Genomic DNA, 22,465 nt, shown 5'->3' with positions numbered 1-22,465 from the left:
GGTCCCTTCGTGGAGCAGACTTTCAGCACTCACTGTCACAGTGAGGTGGCAGAGTGCAGCACGATAACCAGGACTAGAAAAACATTAACTCCAGAAGAAAGAAAATCGAGAAGGAGAGGGAAAGAAGGGGATGAAATTGGGAGAGATAAACTTGAGGAAAAAGTTTCAAATACCAACAACAAGTGTTTTAGAACAAGAACATAGAACAGTACAGCACAATGCAGGCCCTTCGGCCCACAATGTTGCACCGACCTTTAAACCTCGCCTAAGACTGTCCAACCCCTTCCTCCTACATATCCCTCTATTTTAAATTTCTCCGTATGCTTATCTAGTAATCTCTTGAATTTGACCAATGTACCTGCCTCCACCACCGCCCCAGGCAGCGCATTCCATGCCCCAACCACTCTCTGGGTAAAAAACCTCCCTCTGATATCTCCCTTGAACTTCCCACCCATTACTTTAAAGCCATGCCTCTTGTATTGAGCACTGGTGCCCTGGGAAAGAGGCGCTGGCTGTCCACTCTATCTATTCCTCTTAATATTTTGTATACCTCTATCATGTCTCCCCTCATCCTCCTCCTCTCCAAGCCCTAGCTCCCTTAGCTCCCTTTTAATTTATGAAGACAGATAAGAGGATGAAGTAGCAGACATTCAGCTGACATTTTTAAATCAAAGTTCTTTCCTTGTGATCTTGGAAAATGTAGGAGAAACTCTGCTGCTCAATTCAGCCGTGATCTTCAAATGCTGCCAAGATCGATGGGACTTTCCCCCATTAATCCCATGGCAGTGCCATATTAAACAGCTTACCCTGCTGTAGAAACCTTCTGATTTTCATATTCCCAAGTGGTGACACCGATGAATGTCCCACCCTCCAAACCCCCCGAGGACCCTCTGTGAGGGTCTCCTGTCGTCCACTATGGAACTGGAGCTTAAGAGGAAACTATTGTCACTTTATCTGGGGTTTACAATTGCGGGGGTAAGTAGAGCCTCCAGACCAGCAGTCAAGTTGTGAGAATCAAAAAAACTGCAGATGCTGGGTATCTAAAATAAAACCAAAGAATGCTGGCAGCATCTGTGGGGAGAGAAACAGAGTGAACATTTCAGGCTGAAACATTAAATGGCTGAATGTTTCTGGCATTTTCTGCTTTTTAGTATCAGATTGTGAGATTATGTCCTCACAATCGTCCCAGTTTCCTTCCTCCCACACTCAGGTCATTAATTTGTGTATCCTTTTATTCTCCCTTCCTCTTCTCACCATTTCTGTGTCTCAGTCTGTAAATCTTGGCCCTTTTAAGGAGAATTCTACAGATTCTCGGCCTCAGGAACAGGCACCAATCCCACACCAAACAAAGCCAGTGAGTGTTGGATTAGAATAACTGGGAATTTCAGGTCCTCCTTGGAGAAGGGTGGTGAGCGTTTCAAGCCCTTGCCGGAGGCGGCCATTGCTGGATGGCGTTACTAACCGTGAGAGTTCCTCCAGCTTTGACTTTGCATACTCCAGACTCTTCCTCTCCACATGCTCATGGGGTGTGTGAGCCAGTAACTCGTGCAGAGTCAGGATGTATCTGGGGATCTAAGGAGCAGAAGTCAGAAAAATCAAATTATGGATTAGAAATCCACAAGTTGATGTTGTATGTGCAGGCTGTTTTTGAGAGATCACCAAACAGATTTTGTTGTCTCGCGCCAGAGACCACAGAAATGAAATTTGTCGTTGACTGTAATGTACAATGGACAATGTAAAATCAGAATCCTGTTTAATACTGCACCTGATTGGACCAGTGGAAAACTGAATGAGCTGCAGAAGTGACTGCCAACTCACCATTGCCTACTTTGTGTTACTCTACTTCCCGACCAACATCTCTCTCTCATCTTTAATTTGTACCTATGTAGTATTCCCTATTCTCTGCATATTCAACACACATTCTTCATTTTGATAATCAAAGGGTCACATGGAATACGAAATCTGATAGAAGAAGATCAGTGTGTTACTGAAAATGTTGAGGTGTTCCCTGTTTATAAGGTTGACCTGAACTGGATCAGGACTTTGTAACTCGTCAGCTATTCGGGTAGTTTTGTTTGGACAGTTTTTGTAAATTGTTGCTAGCCACGATGTTGTCTTTGCAAATGTCCCTTAAAGGAACAGGACCCTTCCACTAGCACAGCCAGCAGTAAAGATGCCAGTAATGTGGTTCTACACCATAACCCTGTCAAAAGTGCAGATTTGAATAAAATCTCCCATCTAATCCTTACATCCTCAAAGCTTCACCCTTGTCACATTTGAAATTGTCCTGAATGTAAAGTATCTAATCTCAATTCTCACCTTGATAAAATAGTAACGATTGGGCTTTGACGCTGTATTGTTATGTTTCTGCACTGGTAATCCAGAGTCCGGGGTTAATTATCAGGAGATATGGCACCACAACGGCAGGGAAATTAAAATCCAGCTAATGAAATGCATGTCAGATAGTGGTATCCTTCAGGGAAGGAAATCTACCAACTTTGTGCTGTCCAGTTTATGTGTAACTCGAGGCTCATAGCAACGTGATTGCCTTAGCTCTCCCCTGAAAGGGACAATATCAAGCCACATCAAAACCAAAAAATTCTTTTATCATACAATAGTGGTTCAAAAAGATTCCTGGTCACCATGAACTCAAGGGCAAACAGCAAAGTAATAACTGTTGGCTTTGCCAGCAATACTTTCATCACCACATGAGAAAACAAAATTAAATGCACCAACAAGCAGTGGCTTAAAAAGGTTCCAAAAGTGGTGAGAATCCATTCATTTCCTATCACATCCTGACTCTGAAAACCTGGCTTCTCTCCAAAGACCCAAGCCTGTGACTTACAAGCAACTACAAGTCTAGGGACAAACTTCCTGAAGTATCAGAAATGAGGGAATGCTTGAATTGTCTAGTGCTCAAGAGCAAGCAAACAGATACAAAAGATCAAGATTTAGTTCTGGTGCAGAAAGTCCTTGAGCCAATTAACAGACAGATGCAGATCCACCTTAGCAGTGAAAGGCTCACCCACCCCAGAGAAGGAGGAGTAGGATATAAGCACATGTACCCCAGCCCCTCCTCTGAGCTCACCTGAAACATTGGATAGGTCAGGAATGTCTCCAGTGTCCTCTCTTCACAGTCCGGCTTTGCTTCATACTGTTTCAGAAGTTTGTCAAAGTCCCTATTTTGCTTGCAGCTGGCCAGGATCTGCAGACTGTACTGATGATTCCTTACAAACTCCTGATAGATGTTCAGCATCGGAAGGAGAATGTCGAACAGGTCAGCTGTGGGATGGTTCAGAATATGCATGGTCAAAAACTTGGTGTGGTCACCACCTATAACTCTCAACAATTCTGCTAGACTACAGATGGACTGGCAGTGGAGCGGTCGAACCTCACGTTACGCCTTGGCACACCGGATGGAAAGATCCGTTCATTGTGCGGATAAGGAAAGAAAATCTTGCCTTTCGTGAGCCCCAGATGACCCTTGCGGTGACTGTTGGAAACACACAGGCAATGTGCGCAGCGTGCTCCCACAAGTGAAATGAAATAATAGCAAATAATCAGTTTAGAGTTGTTGATGAGGGGATAATTCACGGCCAGGATACCAGGGAGAATCCCCCTGCTCTTCTTCTGACATACAGACACCTAAGGAGGCAAACTGGGGCTCAGTCTAACATTTCATCTGAAAAGTTAATAGTTTTGACAATGTAGCGCTCCCACTTAGCTGTTCATCAACAGTCAGTAGCCAAGAATTCTAAATTTAAACTGCCATGTGTAAAAATATTACTTTCCAACCACCTTCTGTGATTTTTTTTTGTTTGAAATTTTCCTTCTGTGTTTGCATCTTCTCAAGTCTACGTCCCAGACCTGAAACATTAACTGTTTCTCTTTCCACAGATGCTGCCTGGCCTGCTGAGTGTTTCCTGCATTTTCTGATTTTAGTTGAAATGACCTCATTGCAAATATTACAGTGACCTTAAAGAGCTCTATCAGATCATCTCTGAACTTTTTTAGTTTTATGTATGCAGTGCTTATGTATCCCAATAACTGTCGGTAACATCCCAGTGAATTTACATTACCACATCCATTCTATACAAGGTGCCCAAGTCTGTACACAACATTTCTACTGTGGCTTAATTATGGAACAGTACAAATTCAAGGTTACCTCTTCACATTATATGTTTCTTAATACTAAAACAGCAATTCTAGTTATTTTTATTTATGGGCCTTCTACACACATCATGACCTTTGAACCCTTGTGTGGACGTTGGACAGCATTTAAAGTTGTATTTTTTCCTCTGTCTTAGACTCCAAGTCACATTTACCTGCAGGTGCCACCCACCTGCTCCTCCAGTTCTGTCCTACTATAATCCATACAATCCTGGTCACAACCTGACGCTCCCAAAACACTGTAGAATAATTGGATTCCAACATGATTCTTAATTATTTTACTTATAATAAATGGAAGCAAGCCTGATGTAGCATTTTATGGAATTCTACTAAATGGACCATTTCTTTGGGTAAAACTTTTTAAGCAGACTCTTTGATTCCCTCCTGATGGGCATCTTCTCTCCATTGGACCGCATACCTTTTAATTCGTTGTTAAAGGTTTCTCAGTGGTTGCTTCATCAAAGGGAAAAAAACAACCAGATATTTTACCCTGGATGAGGAATTGACCTCTGATTGAACTGAGCTGTGTTTACTGAACAAACAGCTAACCTTGTTCTGTTAAAGAGGCATAGCTCCATCTTAAGAGTAGAGTAACATATTGCGGATTGAACAGTATAATTTTCACATCCTTACACAGGAGCCCATTATCTGAGTTACCACTGGCAATCCTGATGATATAATTAAGCAAGTAGTCACCATACATACCTAATACCAATGTGGGCCAGCTGGAAACTCGAGCCTTCAGTCCCTGGTAAAATATTTGGTGCAAGAACATAATTGTTTCACTGGAAAAGAGAAAAATATAAATATAAAGGAAGAGAATGGAATGCGTATTTATAGAACTTCTCTCTGTAATCATCCAGTATTTGTTCCCCTCATCTTATCTTAAATCCCTCTAATTGGTTGCACAATAAACCTTCTCAACATCAGTGAACAAAATGCATGTTTCTCACTCCTTAAGCTGGTAACCCCCTACTGATCACTTCTGAGCACATCCTTCCAAGCTTCAGACAACTCTATGGTAAATTGGTTTATTATCGTCACATGTCCTGAGGTACAATGAAAAACTTGTCTTGCATGCCATCCATGCAGATCATTTCATCACAACAGTGCATTGAGGCAGTACAAGGGAAAACAATAACAGAATGCAGAATAAAGTGTTACAGTTACAGAGAAAATGCAGTGCAGGCAGGCAATAAGGTGCAAGGACATAACGAGGTAGATTGTGAGGTCAAGAATCCATTTTATTGTAGTACGGGACCATTCAATAGTCTTATAACAGCGGGATAGAAGCTGTCCTTGAGCCTGGTGGTACGTGCTTTCAGGCTTTTGTATCTTCTGCCCGATGGGAGTGGGGAGAAGAGAGAACGTCCGGCATGGGTGGGGTCTTTGATTACGTCGGGTGCTTTACCAAGGCAAGTGAGAAGTGTAGACAGATGATGTGTAATTCACAAAGAAAAATTGCTTTGAAATGCAGTACATTTATTTTGTAAATCTTTCACAGTGTATGGCTGCATTTATTCCCCATCCTTTGGGAATATGGTGGGGAGCTGCAACCAGTCATGACACTTCGATGCAACTCACTGTCTTTCAGAATTGTTTCAGGGTGATATTGTCGTGAGTCTGAAGTCATACTTCAGCTAGAATGGGTGAAGGTCACAGAATTCCTTCCCTGACGAACATTACTGACCCAGATGAGTTCTTATCATAACATGGCCACCAATACAGTAATTGCAGGTTTATTTAATTACCTGAATTTGTTACCCACCTGCTGTGGTGGATTTGAACTCAAAGCCCAGGATTGCTAGTCCAACAACTATTGTAGTCTCTAGCTAGATACCTGTTTAGAAATATGCTGCTGACATCATCGTGGGCAATCGGAGGCTTCTTGGAGCTGGCTGCCATGCGGAGGGGTCGGAGGAAGCAGTTCACAAGGATGTGGAGCTGTTGGACATACTCAGCCTCAGCCTCCAGCATACTGAACACAACCTGATTCCTCTTCCTCATGCTCTCCGCGTGCGGAGAGCGGATGTAGTCCTGAATGATGGTCTTCCACTTCCTCCTGCACAGCCATCCTCGCAGGAAGCTTTGGACCTATCGGATACAGCAACGATTTTAACTGGAAAGTAGGAGCAACAGTTAAGGAACCAAAATTGCCCAGATGATAGATAGCGAGGAAGAAAGGCGTGGACTGTGGGCGGGTGTCAGTGGACTGGTCAGGTCAGGTAAATGGAATCCAGTTTGGAAATGTGTGAAACAACATATTTGTGGGGGGCAAACTAGGCAAGAAATGCATAATAAATAGGGGACGCAAGGGACAGAGGGATCTTGGAGCGTAATGTCCGCAGATTCCTGAAGGGCAGGTAGATAATGTGGTGGAGAAGGGCATGGTATGCAATAAAATCAACAATATCTTACTGCAGGATATCTCAGTGCCTTGGCTGTATGCCTGCCTTACCTTCTTAATTTTCTTTATATCAACATCTTCTTCATTCTGCGTCACCGGCTGGGTTAGTTGGATGCGATCGTTGTTTTTGAGCAGCGAAGCGATCTGTTAAAAGAAAGCAGAGTGAATACAATGGCCTGTTGCATCAGCTCTGGGGGCACTCAGCCAACGGCTCATGAACGGGAGTCACGCCAACATTCCCAAAGAGGGGTTCTCGGCAGAGTAATTAAGAGTGAGACTCCTGATTTACTTCCTGAGTTTCTTTGATCCATAAGGGAGTGACCTTGCAGAAGTGACATCCGGACACCAGTGAGCACAACCCTGGTCTGGATCGTATCCTACCTCAGCCTTCAGTCGCTCAACTTCAATCTCTTGATCCTCAATCTGCTGTCGCAGTCGTTTAGCGACTGTTTTCTCGGTCTCTACGATCTGCAGCAGGTGGAGGTATTTCTGCATCAGGGACTCGTGTTCTGTTGCAAGGTTCCTGTAACTGTTCCAAAAATGTAGTCGTTAACAGATGGAATAAAGGGAAGGGTGATGCTTGGGTTTCTAATCTCACATAAAAGCACAAGAACAGAGATTGCATTGGACCCAAGAGATTGTTGGGAAGACTATTGTCCATTGAGAAGGTCACATAACAGAATTACTGACTAATCCCAGCAATCAGTCTCTCTCTATCTATAAAACCAGGGCTTGACAGCATCCTGTAAAATTCCTGTAATGGTGAATCAGAGGTTAGGATGACAGAGCATATCATTTTCAAGCATTAAATGAATTAAATCTTCTTAACTGAACTGGTATCGAGATAGTTCCAGTGCAAGGCCAGTAATTAGCCTGCTGCCCACTGATTCTTCCTGACAGGGATCTCACCTGAAACGTGAACTCTCCACCAAATGTGGAGTGTAAGATGTGGAACTTGGTGCTGCATTGGGCCATCAGAAGGCTCTAGTCCAACATTTGCCGCCCAGACCAGGTTGTCACCAACTTGCTTCTTTGACCATACACAACAGTTTTGGGTGGGCAATCAGAAAACTTGTAAAATGTCTTTAAATGACCCTCTTTCTACCACTTAGCTTTGTTTCTTATGATGGTATTAGTCAATTAAGGTTCAATCCATTTTCATCAATAGCCAAGTCCCATTCTGGCTACTCTGGCTTCCAGTTAACCAAACAATGTTAAATTACTCACTCTGACTTTCTATCCCTGCATGTCCTGCCCTCCCCTGATCTCGGTAATCCTCTTCAGCCCCACTATCCACTGGGAACTCTGTGCTCCCCCAATTCTGTCCTCTTGCTCATACCTAAATGTTATCTCTGCACCATTGGCCACTTGATTCATATGTGAGGCAGTGAGGGCTGACTTCATTCATGGGCTTGGCAGGACAGGTCCTGGGAGACAAGAACTGGGTCCTTGGAAAGGATAACATGTTGCCCATTCATAGCTGCTTTGAGAGAAATGTCCTTACTCAGAAAATTGTAAATCTTCTCCAATCTGCAGAAAAGAAAGACTTGCATCCATATAGTGCCTTTCACATCCCTGCTGTATTAGAGAATATACCGATGCACAGCAAGATCTCACAAACAGTAATGTGAACACATTCACTTAATCAGTTTTAATAACTGAAGGGTACATATTGAAAGAGTGCCGTGGGATTTTTCATGTACACTCGAGAGGGCAGGTGATACTTCAAAATAACAGTACCTTCCAGTTACACACTGGGAAATTAGCCAAGACTTTTGTACAAGTCTCTGAAGTGGAGCATGAGTTCTTCTGTCACAGAGACAAGAAGGCTGCCCACTGACCACAGAGAACATAAGGAATAGAATTAGGAAACCATTCACCCCCATGTCTTCTCCACCATTCGATAACTGTAGATCAAGGTCATTGAGACTATTGGATTGATGGACACTCAGGGAAATATGGAAAATGGGGATAAAGCAGGAAGATACAGGTGGTAAGAGGATCAGCTAAAATCTTATTGAGTGGCAGAACAGACTTAAGGGATGAATGGCCTCCTTCTGGCCCTGCTTATGGTGTTCTGGCGATGGCTCTATGCACATTCACCTGGAACACTAAGTTTCATGAGGCTGGGAGCCAGCTGGGACAAACTAAAAAAAATGGTTTTTGTGCATTGCATCCAACAGCACAAAATAACCAGTTGAAATCTTTTGCCTCAAGTCCCTTACTGAAGACTTTTCAATCCTTGCTTCAACAGTTCAACGTCAAACACTGCCTCTCTGTAAACAGTAAACATAACAAAATGTCACAGAAATGAGTACTCCAGCTGTGTAAGGATCTGGATGGGTTAGTCAGCAAGGCTCTTGACTTGCTGATTGAAACCATGGAAGGCCCACTTTAGGGGCTTGTTCCTTGATGGCCTTTAGTTACTATGGCTACTAAAAGCCTTTCTGGACATTGTTTGTCCTACCTTCCAATAATTGGCCACTCAAGCAAGTAAAGAACATTCCAGAAGGAGAAAGTGACACCGATCTTAAGAAATAAACTTCAGCCTGCATACCAATCAAACCTCCAACCCAACTGCAACACTTCATCCTTCCTGTGTGTCACGTGGTCCGACAACCATGTTAAAAATGTAGCAGGGACTTACAATGGCCTCTTTAAAACAGGTCTGTTTTGGGATTGTGGCATTGCTGACTTTTCTCAACTTGTTTGGTCAGTTCAGTTAAGAGTCAAATATGTTGGTGTGAGCCTATAATGTGAGTCACATGTAGGCTCAGAACCACCTAAAGAAAACAGCTTTCTTGTCACAAGCAACACACAAAGTGCTGGATGAACCCAACAGGTCAGGCAGCATCCACGGAGGGAAATGGACTTCACACTTTGTACGCTGCTCCAGATTACAGCATCTGTAGCGTCTTGTGTCTGCAGCTTTCTTGTCACCGTGACTGGGAAAGGTATCGGAAGGGTAGCCATGGGACTTACAGCAGAACCCTCAGGAGAGGAGGGGAGGGAGAAAGTAATAAAGACATTTTCTTGAGAATCAGCAAGAGCAATCTGACAGGTGGTGAGACGACTGCAGCATATGGGCCGTCAAAGTGCCGATACTGTCTGTATGAGGTTTATAATTAGCACAATTAATATTTGTGTGAATTTCATTGCTAACCTGAGAGGATCTCAAAATGCAGTAATCAGTAGGTGTAAATTAAATGAGATTGTGAGGATGGCAGTGTTGTAATGAGGCGATGTGTTGCTCTACACACTTGTGCCTGGTTGTTTGTACCCTGCCTTAGAAGATAATTGTTGGCCTAAAGTTGCGGAAAGACCAAAGTCCATCTCATTCTCCTTCAGCAACTGAGCCGGGCAACTCTTAATGAACTGGCATGGATACCATGGGCTCAATGGCCTCCTTCCTCTATTTCTCTATCTTGGTGGTTATTTAGATAGATAGATAGATAAGTTTCTTTATTAGTCACATGTACATCGAAACACACAGCGAAATGCATCTTTAACGTAGAGCGTTCTGGGGGGCAGCCCGCAAGTGTCACCACGCTTCCGGCGCCAACATAGCATGCTCACAACTTCCTAACCCGTACGTCTTTGGAATGTGGGAGGAAACCAGAGCACCCAGAGGAAACCCACGCAGACACAGGGAGAACATACAAACTCCTTACAGACAGAGGCTGGAATTGAACCCAGGCCACTGGCGCTGTAATAGTGCTACACTAACCGCTACACTACTGTGCCTGCTCCATTAATGTTATCAAAGCAATCAATCTCTACCTCTGTCTAGACTGCACTTCCTGAAAGAAGCTGTTTCAAAATAACTTAACAAAGGGAAATAGCTATATAAAGCAAAAACTTGCTGGACATTAGATGTTCTGCAGGGATTAGTTGGTAGTTCTTTTGAGAGTTTGTATAGACATGATGGACTGTATAACCTCCCTCCGGGTAACCTCCCTCTGAACTGTATTGTTGGTTAATCTATGCTGGCAGTGACGTGATGCAACAATAATGGAGTAGTTGACTAATCACAGTGATGAATCTCTATTGATGTGGCTGCAACAGAGCCAGACCAGAGGTGAGCAAGCCCAGTGGTGCTGGATAGTGGAACTGAAGTCCAAGCCCACTGTTTCTCCTAAGGTGCAACACTCCCCCTTGTCTGTCTCATGTTACTCCTATACTGCAACCATTTTTTTTTCTGAGACATATTAAACATTATTGTTTTACACAGCAGAATAATACCTTGTTAGGGCTGTTTGCCACAGGAAATCTATTCAGAGCCTCCCGAGTGTGATTGATGCCAAGCTACCTCCTGTCACAATCTGCAGCCTTTCACACAAATTACTAACCTGGAATCACTCCCAATGTTCTCCAACTAATATTTATTGCAAGTATTATCATAAGAAGTGACACTCAGAAGACCTATTCGTATTGCCAACAGCTTAAAATCAACCATTCTGTGAAACAACCCAGTTGCTATGTCTGTCTATCCTAAGACTACATCTGGGATTTGCTGGATTTCCATCAGCCCACCATCAGTAGCACAGCGCCAGGACTCAGCCGTCTGTGTGACTGAAGGAAGGAAGGAATATATTGAAGTATTTTGAGGAGGCAACAGGGAAGGTTGTTGAGAACAGCACATTTGATGCAGTTTACATGGATTTTAGGAAAAACAAAAAAACCCAAACTGATCAGGAAAGTAATCCAGAGAATTTCATGCAAAGATTACAGCTGAGGGCAAGTACTGAGGGAGGGTCACACTGTGGGAGGGACGGTACTGAGGGAGGGTCACACTGTGGGAGGGGTGGTACTGAGGGAGGGTCACACTGTGGGAGGGGTGATACTGAGGGAGGGTCACACTGTGGGAGGGACGGTACTGAGGGAGGGTCGCACTGTGGGAGGGACGGTACTGAGGGAGGGTCACACTGTGGGAGGGGCGGTACTGAGGGAGGGGCACACTGTGGGAGGGGCGGTACTGAGGGAGGGTCACACTGTGGGAGGGACGGTACTGAGGGATGGTCACACTGTGGGTTGGGTAGTACTGAGGGAGGGTCTCACTGTGGGAGGGACGGTAGTGAGGGAGGGTCACACTGTGGGAGGGACGGTACTGAGGGAGTGTCACACTGTGGGAAGGACGGTACTGAGGGAGGGTCGCACTGTGGGAGGGACGGTACTGAGGGAGGGTCGCACTGTGGGAGGGGCGGTACTGAGGGAGGGTCGCACTGTGGGAGGGGCGGTACTGAGGGAGGGTCGCACTGTGGGAGGGACGGTACTGAGGGAGGGTCGCACTGTGGGAGGGGCGGTACTGAAGGAGGGTCTCACTGTGGGAGGGGCGGTACTGAGGGAGGGTCACACTGTGGGAGGGGCGGTACTGAGGGAGGGTCTCACTGTGGGAGGTACGGTACTGAGGGAGGGTCTCACTGTGGGAGGGACGGTACTGAGGGAGGGTCACACTGTGGGAGGGGCGGTACTGAGGGAGGGTCTCACTGTGGGAGGGGCGGTACTGAGGGAGGGTCACACTGTGGGAGGGGCGGTACTGAGGGAGGGTCTCACTGTGGGAGGGACGGTACTGAGGGAGGGTCTCACTGTGGGAGGGACGGTACTGAGGGAGGGTCGCACTGTGGGAGGGGCGGTACTGAGGGAGGGTCACACTGTGGGAGGGGTGGTACTGAGGGAGGGTCTCACTGTGGGAGGGACGGTACTGAGGGAGGGTCACACTGTGGGAGGGGCGGTACTGAGGGAGGGTCACACTGTGGGAGGGACGGTACTGAGGGAGGGTCACACTGTGGGAGGGGTAGTACTGAGGGAGGGTCTCACTGTGGGAGGGACGGTACTGAGGGAGGGTCACACTGTGGGAGGGGTGGTACTGAGGGAGGGTCACACTGTGGGAAGGACGGTACTGAGGGAGGGTCACACTGTGGGAGGGGCGGTACTGAGGGAGGGTCACACTGTGGGAGGGACGGTACTGAGGGAGGGTCGCACTGTGGGAGGGACGGTACTGAGGGAGGGTCGCACTGTGGGAGGGACGGTACTGAGGGAGGGTCGCACTGTGGGAGGGGCGGTACTGAAGGAGGGTCTCACTGTGGGAGGGGCGGTACTGAGGGAGGGTCACACTGTGGGAGGGGCGGTACTGAGGGAGGGTCTCACTGTGGGAAGGACGGTACTGTGGGAGGGTCTCACTGTGGGAGGGACGGTACTGAGGGAGGGTCACACTATGGGAGGGACGGTACTGAGGGAGGGTCACACTGTGGGAGGGGCAGTACTGAGGGAGGGTCACACTGTGGGAGGGGCGGTACTGAGGGGGGGTCACACTGTGGGAGGGACGGTACTGAGGGAGGGTCACACTGTGGGAGGGGCGGTACTGAGGGAGGGTCACACTGTGGGAGGGGCGGTACTGAGGGAGGGTCACACTGTGGGAGGGGCAGTACTGAGGGAGGGTCACACTGTGGGAGGGACGGTACTGAGGGAGGGTCGCACTGTGGGAGGGACGGTACTGAGGGAGGGTCACACTGTGGGAGGGGTGGTACTGGGGTCCTATATCGTCACCTGGCCAATATTTACTTTCTGAGCAACATCACAAAAATAGATGCTTTCTGTTGTCTGGGATCTCACCAGATCTGTTACTGTGATACGGAGACTACATTTCAAAAGTTTTCATTGGCTGCAGAATGCTTTGTTATGTCCTAACTTTGTGAAAGGCGCTATAGAAGTGCAAGTCTTTTGTCTCTTGCTGCCATTCTGTAGCTGTCAATGGTGAAACAAGATGGTGTCGGGCTTCACAACAACAGCAGTTTATACTCATGGATAAAGTCCCTTTAATATTGTCCCGCGTATTTCACGTCAGCATCATCAGACTAAACTGGCTCCAAGCCACACAAGGAAATATTAGTGTGGATGGCCACAGGTTGGTCAAAGTGGGAGGTTAAGGAGGAGAATTTAGGGTAGAGAGTCAGAGAGATTAAAGGAGGGAATTTCAGAAGAAGAGGCCTCGGCAGCTAAAGGTGCAGTCACCAAGAGGGGCGCAATGGAAGTCAGAGGATCAGGAGTCTGTAAGCGGAGAGGTGCAGATATTCCGGCGATTACAGAGGTAGGAAGGGGCGGATCCACAGAGGGATTTAAATACTAGAATGTTGCTGAACCAGGAGCCAGTCTAGGCCAGTGAGCAAAGTGGGCAATGGGCAAATGTGATTTGGTGTAAGTTGGATGCAAAGGTTAAGAGGAACTGCAGGGTAGTGTCAGAGGGTGGGGGGAGGGAGAGGGAGGTGGGAGGCTCACCAGCTGAGCTGCAACAACTGATCCTACCTTGCATGGCCGATTGCTGTAACCCAGTCATCACAATCCTTCATGTCCTCTGTCCTCAGCTCCAGGGCTTTCTGAGCGTCATGGCCAAAGTTAATGGTGAAATAATACTGTGGGAAACAAGGGAACAAAATACCTCAATGATCTCAGACCAACCCCACTGATCAGATGTACTCAAGGAAGTTTCATCACATCGCTGTCCGCTTCCAATCCCGTCATTGTCACCAAATCCCATCCTCCAACAGCCGTGGAAAGCCAGCAGACCCTTCATCCTGTTACTGAGGAATCCTGACCACCAAGCAGCCCCTCCTCCATAACCTCCTCCCCATATTTCTACAATTAACAAACAAACTTACATGCTCATTGCAATTAAAAAAAGTCCAAGCAGTTTTGTCATTGTCCTTGGATTTTTCAATTAAACATTAGCAACATCTGTAATCATCACTATAATAATTAAGAAGAGAATATAAAGTCAGCAATGTAAAGGAAAGACATAACAAGTACTCGAAGATATTAAGTTTTGCCGTAAATGACCTCTGAAAGTAATGAAGCATAAACAGTCCCAGTATATGATGGTGCCACTTCAGAGGAAGGTTAACCTGTTCCCCAGTATGATTCCATCGGATAAAAGGAGGGGTCATTTTCTGATCTCTGACTCAGAACTGTACTGAGGGAACATGGCACTTTGGGAGGGGCAGTGCTGAGGGGGCAACACATTGTCAGAGGGGCAATGCTGAGGGTGCATCACACTGTTGGCGAGCCTGTTGAGAGTATGCTGCACTGTTGGAGGGGCAGTGGTGAGGGGCACTGCTTTGTTGAAGGAGCTGTTCAGAGGGAGTGCTGAAGTGTAGAGGGGCAATACTGAGGGAGCACTACACTGTTGGAACAGCAAGACTGTAAGTATGCCAAACTGTTGCTGAGAATGTTGCCACAGTCTTAGGGAGATAGTCCTGAAGGAATGGAGCACTGTCAGAAAGGTAGTAAGGAGGGAATTCCACACTCTCAGATGTACAGTCTCTCAGATGAAGCATTAAAGCAAGGCTCCATCTATTCTCAGATGTAAAGATCCCAGGTACTATTTGGAAGAAGGGGTGGGAAGTTAGATCTGGAGTCCTGGCCCAAATCCATCCCTCACTCAGCATTAGAAGAATGAGCAGATTATTTGGCTGTTATGCATGTGATCTAATTAGTCTTGGGTTTCCTACATTACAACAGTGAACACACCTTTAAAAATCAGCTTTGTTGCTCTGTACTGTTTTGGGACCTCTTGAAAGGGGATGTGAAAGGTTCCTCCTCCAAGAGAGGTGTGGATTTGAAACAGATGCATCTATTTGCAGGTGAGAATCCAAACCCCAAAGCAATTACTGTTCTGTACCAATTGCCGTTAATACAGCGTTAATGCTGGAGACTTTGAAAAGGCCCTTTTAGGATTGGAACCTAAGAGAACAGTGTTCACCAAGGACCATTCTGGGCTTAAACTGTGCTCTTCCCAACGAAGTCATGCTTTACACCCACAGTGAATGGAGCAAGCAGTCAACATCTCAGCCCCAGTCTTCAACAAAACTCATTCCCGTCACAGAAGGATAACAGCTACAGAATCTCAGACATTAAGAGAGAGAGACACACATTGTATGAATCTAACCGTTCACTGCAAGGGAAGATTAGTGCTGTACTGATTAACTGAACAAATACAATCTGGGAAAAGCTTCTAGATCAGGAGATGTGGAGGAAAAGCACTATTCAGGGTGCAAAATCATTGCAGTGAGGACTGGAGTGAAAAACAACCTGCTGGAGAAACTCAGTGGGTCAGGCAGCATCTGTAGAGGGAAATTGTCAGTTGATGTTCCGTTTTTTGCTCCAGATACCAGAGTCAGCAGTCCCTTGTCTGCACTGTGGACTGAATTGTATTCAGCTATTAGTAAATCCTATTAGTAGATAGTGTGGATAATAGTAGGAATTTTCTATGGTACGTTGGGGAGTGGAAAGAAGAGTTAATCTAAAATTGGACATTAGCCTTTGATGCTCGGGGGTTAGAGTTTAAAAATAGAGAAGTATTGTTACAGGGTGTTGGTGAGGATGCACCAATAATTCTGTGGATAGTTTTGGTCCTTTATTTACAAAAGAATATACTAGCATTGGAGGCAGTCTGGAATAGATTCACACACCTTATTCCTGGGATCAGAGAGTTTTCCTATCACAAATGGCTAAAATAGTTATTCTCTGGAAATTAGAAGAATGAGGAGTGATCTTATAGAAACATATAAGACCCTAAGGGACAGGACAGAGTGTATGTTAAGATATTTCCATTAGTGGGAAAGTCTTGAACTTTACAAGTTACAAGATAAGGGGGTAGTCTCAAAACTGAGATGCATAGGAACTTCTCACAGAGGGTGGTGAAGGTCTGGAACTCATTTCTCCAGAGGGTTGTGCAGTCTAGATGTCTGAAGGCATTTCAAGAGAAGGTAGATACATTTTTAAAGATCAGGGAATTGAGAGCTATGGGGAATTGGCATAGAAGGGGAGCTGAGGACCGGGCAGATCAGCCCTGATCACATCGAGTAGAAGGACAGGCTGGAGAGGCCTGGTGGACTACCCCTGGTACTATTTTCTTGTGTTTTGGTGGAACATATTATAAAACCAGGACTGGAGGTGGAACTAAAGTATCACTGGCTTTTAACATATTACTAAGGCAAGATATATTTCACATCCTTCCAGTGAGTGGGAGCAAAGGTCTGGACCTCCACTACATTGCTATCTCTTGTAGGTCTTACATCGCCGCATGTTAAATCATCCTTCGATAATGTCAGAGCTGTCAACTGGAGAACCTCCGTCTCCCCCAGGAGGTTGTTGATGGACATTGACACATATTTGCTTGCATAGTCATCAGCTGTCAGTGTGGACATTGCCACCCTCTGCGAGGTGGGCTACCGGTCACCAACAACAACACCAGGCACTTGTAAACACAGGAGAGAAACTTCTCATGAGCATTATCAGACTCTGACCCACCTATGGAGACATTGGGAAATGTGATGAGGTAGGTTTTTAAGTGCACATTAGAGAAGAGAGAGGTCCAGATGTGAAAGTATTCACAGGAACAGCTCCTTCTCCTCCGCCACCAGATTTCTGAACAGTCCATGAACCCATGAACACTGCCTCATCGTTCCTTTTTTTTGCACTATTTATTTATTTTTGTAACTTATAGATTTTTATGCCTTGCACTGTACTGCTGCCGCAAAACAGCACATTTCACATCATATGTCAGTGATAATAATTCTGATTCTGAGAATTTAGGAAGAGAATTCCAGAGCTCAGGGACTAGGCAGTGAAAGCAGAGCGAACAGTGGCAGAACAATTAAATTCAGGGATGTGCGGGACTGGAGGAATGTGGAGATCTCAAACAATTGTAGGGGAGGTTAGTGGCAGATAACTAACCGTGGGAGGCATCCCTGCCTTAAGCCCTCTAATAGGAATAATCCGCACCAAGTACGAGATTTGCAAATGCTAATCCTAAGAAAGAGCACAGCTTGAAAGAGCTTTTGCTCACTTTGAACAACATTTTTCTTTTAACCATTGTAAAAATCCGTTTATTTGAGCTGCTAGAGAAAGCCCCATCAATACAATTCTTTCTGCGAAGGAGCTGGCACAAGAGTAGAGAGAAATCAATGCATTCGAAAGTTACTTGGGTGTGGGAAAGAACATAGGGATGTGGACGTGTGAGCAAATAGTGCAGAAGGCACTATTGAAACTGATTCTTCTTCGGAGAATCCAGTCAATATTGTGTGGCTGTGATTCACACTGCACATGAAAAGTTGAAAGGGCTCTTTACAGAAAGCAACAATAGCATCTTTCAGTCAGGAGGAACAATGTTTAGACCACAAAGCTGCACACTTTATATTCTCAAGGAGTGTGAAAGGAGAAATTCATGAATGATTAAAGAATTGCCTCATTACCGGCAGGGTTATTTGTAAGGGCCGATGTCTGTGACTGCCAATGTATCACAACTGTCATTGTAATTAGAATTATATGCAATATTCCACATAAGAAACAGAAGCAGAAGGCCATTCAGCCCCTCGATGCCGTTCCCCCATTCAGTAACTGACCTTCATCCTTAACTCGAGCTATTTCCTTGCTATCAAAAAAAATTTGGAAGGTTACATCCCTTTTCCTCCTGTCCCATCCACACACCCCCAACTCCTCATCCCCAACACCATCACCACGTATCTTTCATTCATTGGTACTTAGGCTTCAGGAACTAACTTAAACGGAGGACCTGTTTGCCTGTCAGGAAGACCCAAGTGGTGTTGATGCACTATTCAGTTAAGAGAAGGGGAGACCTCCTGCTCTCCAATACACCATCGCCTCATCTATCACTGCCAGATTTAATTAGTCATTTCCCTCATTGCTCTTTATGGGATCTTGCTATGCATTCATCTACATTCTAATGGTGATAGGACCTCAACAGTAACACTGGCTTTTAATGAAAATACCACAGAATAGGATATAATTTCAACTTCCATTCATTCCCTGTTGGAATGGAGATTCTTAGGGAGCACCTAAACCTGCCGTGGGTCAACATTTCCCTGGCACATCAGCCACTAAAGAGCTTCAGAAGTGGCCAGTTTGGGGTCTACGTTCATGCCTTCTTTATAATGCAGTTGAAGCACTAGTTGGGAATAACATCTTGTGGATTGTTAAGGGGCTGACTGACAATTAAATTATCTCGTTAATGAGACTATACTGCTGTTTGGGACTAGCATTTATTCTGCCTCTGCTAACAACACCCAGTGCGATAGGGAGTTGTCATTGCTGATGGTTTTGAGCACTCTTTAAAGGCACATTAAATACTATTATAGATCAGGTGGAAAGCTAGGCAGAGTGTTGGCAGATGGAACTTGTGCAAGGTGATGCATTTTGGGAAGTCAAATTGGGGTAGGACACTCAGGAATGTTGATGAACAGAGACACCAAGGAGTCCAAGACCATAGTTCCCTGAAAAGGACAACATAGATAGGCTGGTGAATAAGGTGCATGGATGCTTGCCTTCATAGGTCATCAAATATAAAAGTTGGCACATTATGTTGCAACTTTACAGAACACTGGTTAGACTGCATTTATAGCACTGTGTGCAGTTCTGGTCACCACACTACAGGAAGGATGTGGTTGCTCTGGAGAGAGTGCAGAGGAGATTCACCAGGATGTTGCCTGGATTGGAGGACTTTAGTTGTGGGGGGAGATTGGAAAGGCTGGGCTTGTTTATCCCAGAGCAAAGGAGGCTGATGGGTGACCTGACAGAAATATATCAAATTGTAAAAGGTACAGATAGGGGAAGTAGTCAGAATCTTTATCCCATGGTGGAGGTATCTAAAACAAGAGGGCCCAGAATTAAGGAGATAGAATGGAGATTTAAGGGGGATTTGAGGGAGAAGTTTTTAATGCTGAGAGTGGCTTATATCCCTCTGTGATAGAATCAGATACAATGACTACGTTTAAGAAACATTTTAGACAGGCAAGGCATAGAAGGATACGGACCTAATGCATTCAAATGGGATCAATGTCGATGGGCAAAAAGGTTAGCACGGACATAGTGGGCCGAAGAGCTGTACAACTACAACCCTGTGACTCCACTGACCACTTGCAGCTGGAGGTTTGAAGAAGATTTTTGAACACGTTGAGAGAGTTTCTAGGACACTTTATCAAGAGTTCTTCAACACTTGAGCAATATTTATTCAAGAAATTCACCAGAGGATTTCATTTTGAGAGTCAATCCTGTTCAATTCCTTATAGAACTCATGGGTCATTTGCACCTGGCTGGGGACCCAATGGGACCCAATGTACTAGTTCAGAACCTCAGGGTGTGTTAAAGCACCTTACGGTTAGTGAAGTATTTTTAGAAGTGTAGTCACTGATATAATGTAGGAAATTATGATTATTGAAACCATATGGAGGAAGGGTTTCACAACATTTCTTCAGAGTAATGCCCATATGATCTTTTACATCCACCTGGTGGACTCTGGTTTAATGTCTGAGGGTTAGCACTCCTAACACTGCAGCACACCCTCAGTCCACACTTTGTGTTACTCTGTCCAGAGTGGAACTTGATGCCACAACCTGCTAACCCAGAGGAGGGTGCTGCCCACTGAGTCACAGTTGTGGATATGTCTGCTGTTCAGTGAAGACATAATAGTTGTTGATAACAGTGAATGTCTTGTTTTATATTAACAGAAATTTTTCCAACAATATACTTTATTCATGAAATATGCAGTTGTACGAACAGAACCTGACATTTTCTTCACTCACTGTGCTAAGTACATCATTACATATGCCTATAATATTTTAAGTATGTCAGCTTGGAATCAATTTCTCAGTCCCAAACATGGGCAATGAGTTTGAGAGGTCATTACCAAGGCCTGTGTGCTGTGGTGGGAGGACCCTCTGCTGGCATTTTCCCCACAGAGTCTTTGCTGCAGCTATACTGAGCTTCAGTGCATCCCTCAGCAAATACTCCTGCACCTTAGAAGGTGCCAGGCAGCGGCATTCATTTACAGACGGTACTTGCACTTGGAAGACGGAAATGTTTCGGGAGGATCAAATTGCATCACTCACCAGGTTGATGATCTTTCAGCAGCAGTCAATGTTTGTCTTGGAATATTTAATCTTAGCATAATTTATGCAAAGAATGTATGGAGTTAGGAAGAGATTCACGTGGAATCTATGATCATAGCAAACATTTTTAAACAGGATCAGAATCGGATTTATTATCACTACTTAGGTGACGTGAAATTTGTTTTACGGCAGCAGTACAGTGCAAAGACATAAAATTACTATAAATGACAAAATAAATAAATAGTGCAAAACAAAAGGAATAATGAGGTAGTGTTCCTGGGTTCATGGACCATTCAGAAATCTGATGGCGGAGGGGAAGAAGCTGTTCCTGAATCATTGAGTGTGGATCTTCAGGCTCCTGTACCTCCTCCCCTTCGGTAAAACCAAAGTTCCGCAATTTTTAGAAGAAATATCTGTAACATTTTACACTGAGCACTGCTGTACTTAAGCATTTGACACTACAATGCACTTATTGACTTGTTTACTGAGTCTGGAGACAGAGTTTAAAATTATCCAGCATGGGGTTGATGACATCACCATAGAGCAAGCAGCACTGTCATGTATCCCTGGAGTTATCAGACCATACAACCCAGTTAAAGGGAAGATTCAAAGTGAGGGCACTGCCTCTGTACACACAACAGTTTGGTGAAGGGTTCTTCATCTCCCTTGATATGAGACTCAGTGCTCAGTGCTGAGGGAGCCTCAGATCTTTTGCACCATGAATTCCCAAATTCAGCAGACCGAAATTTTTTAGTCTATAGTTCCCAAAGCTCCTTACCACTGGGACTGTTGACAGAAAGTAATTGTTGTGAATAATTAGCAGGTCTATCACCATTGTATCATGTAACCTCACGGAAGAGTGAAGGTGAACTAGGTGAAACCATGTCTTTGATATATGTAACCAGTAATTTCACTGTTGCTATTGCACAGCCAATGAATTTCTTCAGAGAGGAGGGAGTAGAGGAGGTTGATGGATGATAAAAGTATGACTGTAAGCCACCAACACACCTGAGGACTTGGTTAGTAGTTAGTGTCCTTTCTAACTATTCCAAACTAACAATTGTGGTTCTGCAGAGTAACTCACTGTTCATGACCAACCTGGGACGTTTTCGAGCGAAGCATTAAAGCTCAAAATGTGTTGCCTGAGTTCAGTGCTAGCACTCGGAACCAGAGTGTTGTAGGTTCAAGTCCCACTCAGAGCTTTGAGCACAATAGTCCAAGCTGAAGCTCTGGTGCATGACTGAGGGAGTGCTGCACAAGTGGAGATGGCATCTTTGGGATGAGATGTCAAACTGAGGTTCTGTCTGCCTGCTTTTGTGAAAGTAACAGATTCCATGGCATCAGTTTGAAGAAGAGCTGGGAGATCTCCTCATTGTCCTGGCCAGTATTCTAACACCACCGAGACACATAATCTGGTCATCAACACATTGCTGCTTGTGAGGGCTTGCTATGCACAAACAGAATGCTATGTTTGCTACATTACAATAGTGACTACACATTGACAGCCATAAAGAGTTGTGGCCTGTTCTGAGATGGGAAAGGTGCTAATTGTAACCACTTCCTTCAATTACATCTGCTGTGGGAAATGTATTCCTCAGACTGAGCACTGATGAGGATTATCCATCAGGGTGAACCTCCTTTCTCACACCACCGTTACTGTGCACACAAATTGGGGCCCCTCTAACCTTTCTATTCTGTATCAAGAAAACAAGAGCAGGAATCAGATGGACATTAATGGAAAGTAGATTATTCCCAATGTAACAGCTTTCTCGTAAATTATCCTGCCTCACAGATTAGTATCTAAAGTGGGTGCATTTTATCCAGCAGCTTTCTCTTCTATCAGTATAATTATCGTTTAAGTACTTGACTTCCTGTGGAATTGTTCGATGGCAGTGTAGGGTCTATTGCACAGGTAGTAAGTTTACCTATTAAGGTTGAAGTGTGTGTGTGTGTGTGTATGTGTGTGTGTTTGTGTGTGTGTTTGTGT

General features: G+C 44.9%; 1 protein-coding gene across 1 annotated transcript in view; it reads right to left on the bottom strand.

Annotated features, from left to right (window-relative positions):
* Nucleotides 1–22,465, bottom strand: part of rasgrf1 (Ras protein specific guanine nucleotide releasing factor 1) — a 68,773-nt gene that overhangs the window by 29,403 nt on the left and 16,905 nt on the right. The window contains 7 exon segments of the mRNA XM_052040662.1: nt 1,463–1,572; nt 3,089–3,282; nt 4,876–4,955; nt 6,011–6,264; nt 6,629–6,721; nt 6,959–7,106; nt 13,880–13,986. Coding sequence (XP_051896622.1) covers nt 1,463–1,572; nt 3,089–3,282; nt 4,876–4,955; nt 6,011–6,264; nt 6,629–6,721; nt 6,959–7,106; nt 13,880–13,986 — 986 coding nt within the window.

Source organism: Pristis pectinata, chromosome 28 (assembly GCF_009764475.1).
Source record: "Pristis pectinata isolate sPriPec2 chromosome 28, sPriPec2.1.pri, whole genome shotgun sequence".
Lineage (NCBI taxonomy): Eukaryota > Metazoa > Chordata > Chondrichthyes > Rhinopristiformes > Pristidae > Pristis > Pristis pectinata.
The sequence above is the reverse complement of the archived record's forward strand: the minus strand, read 5'-3'. Positions and strand labels throughout refer to the sequence as shown.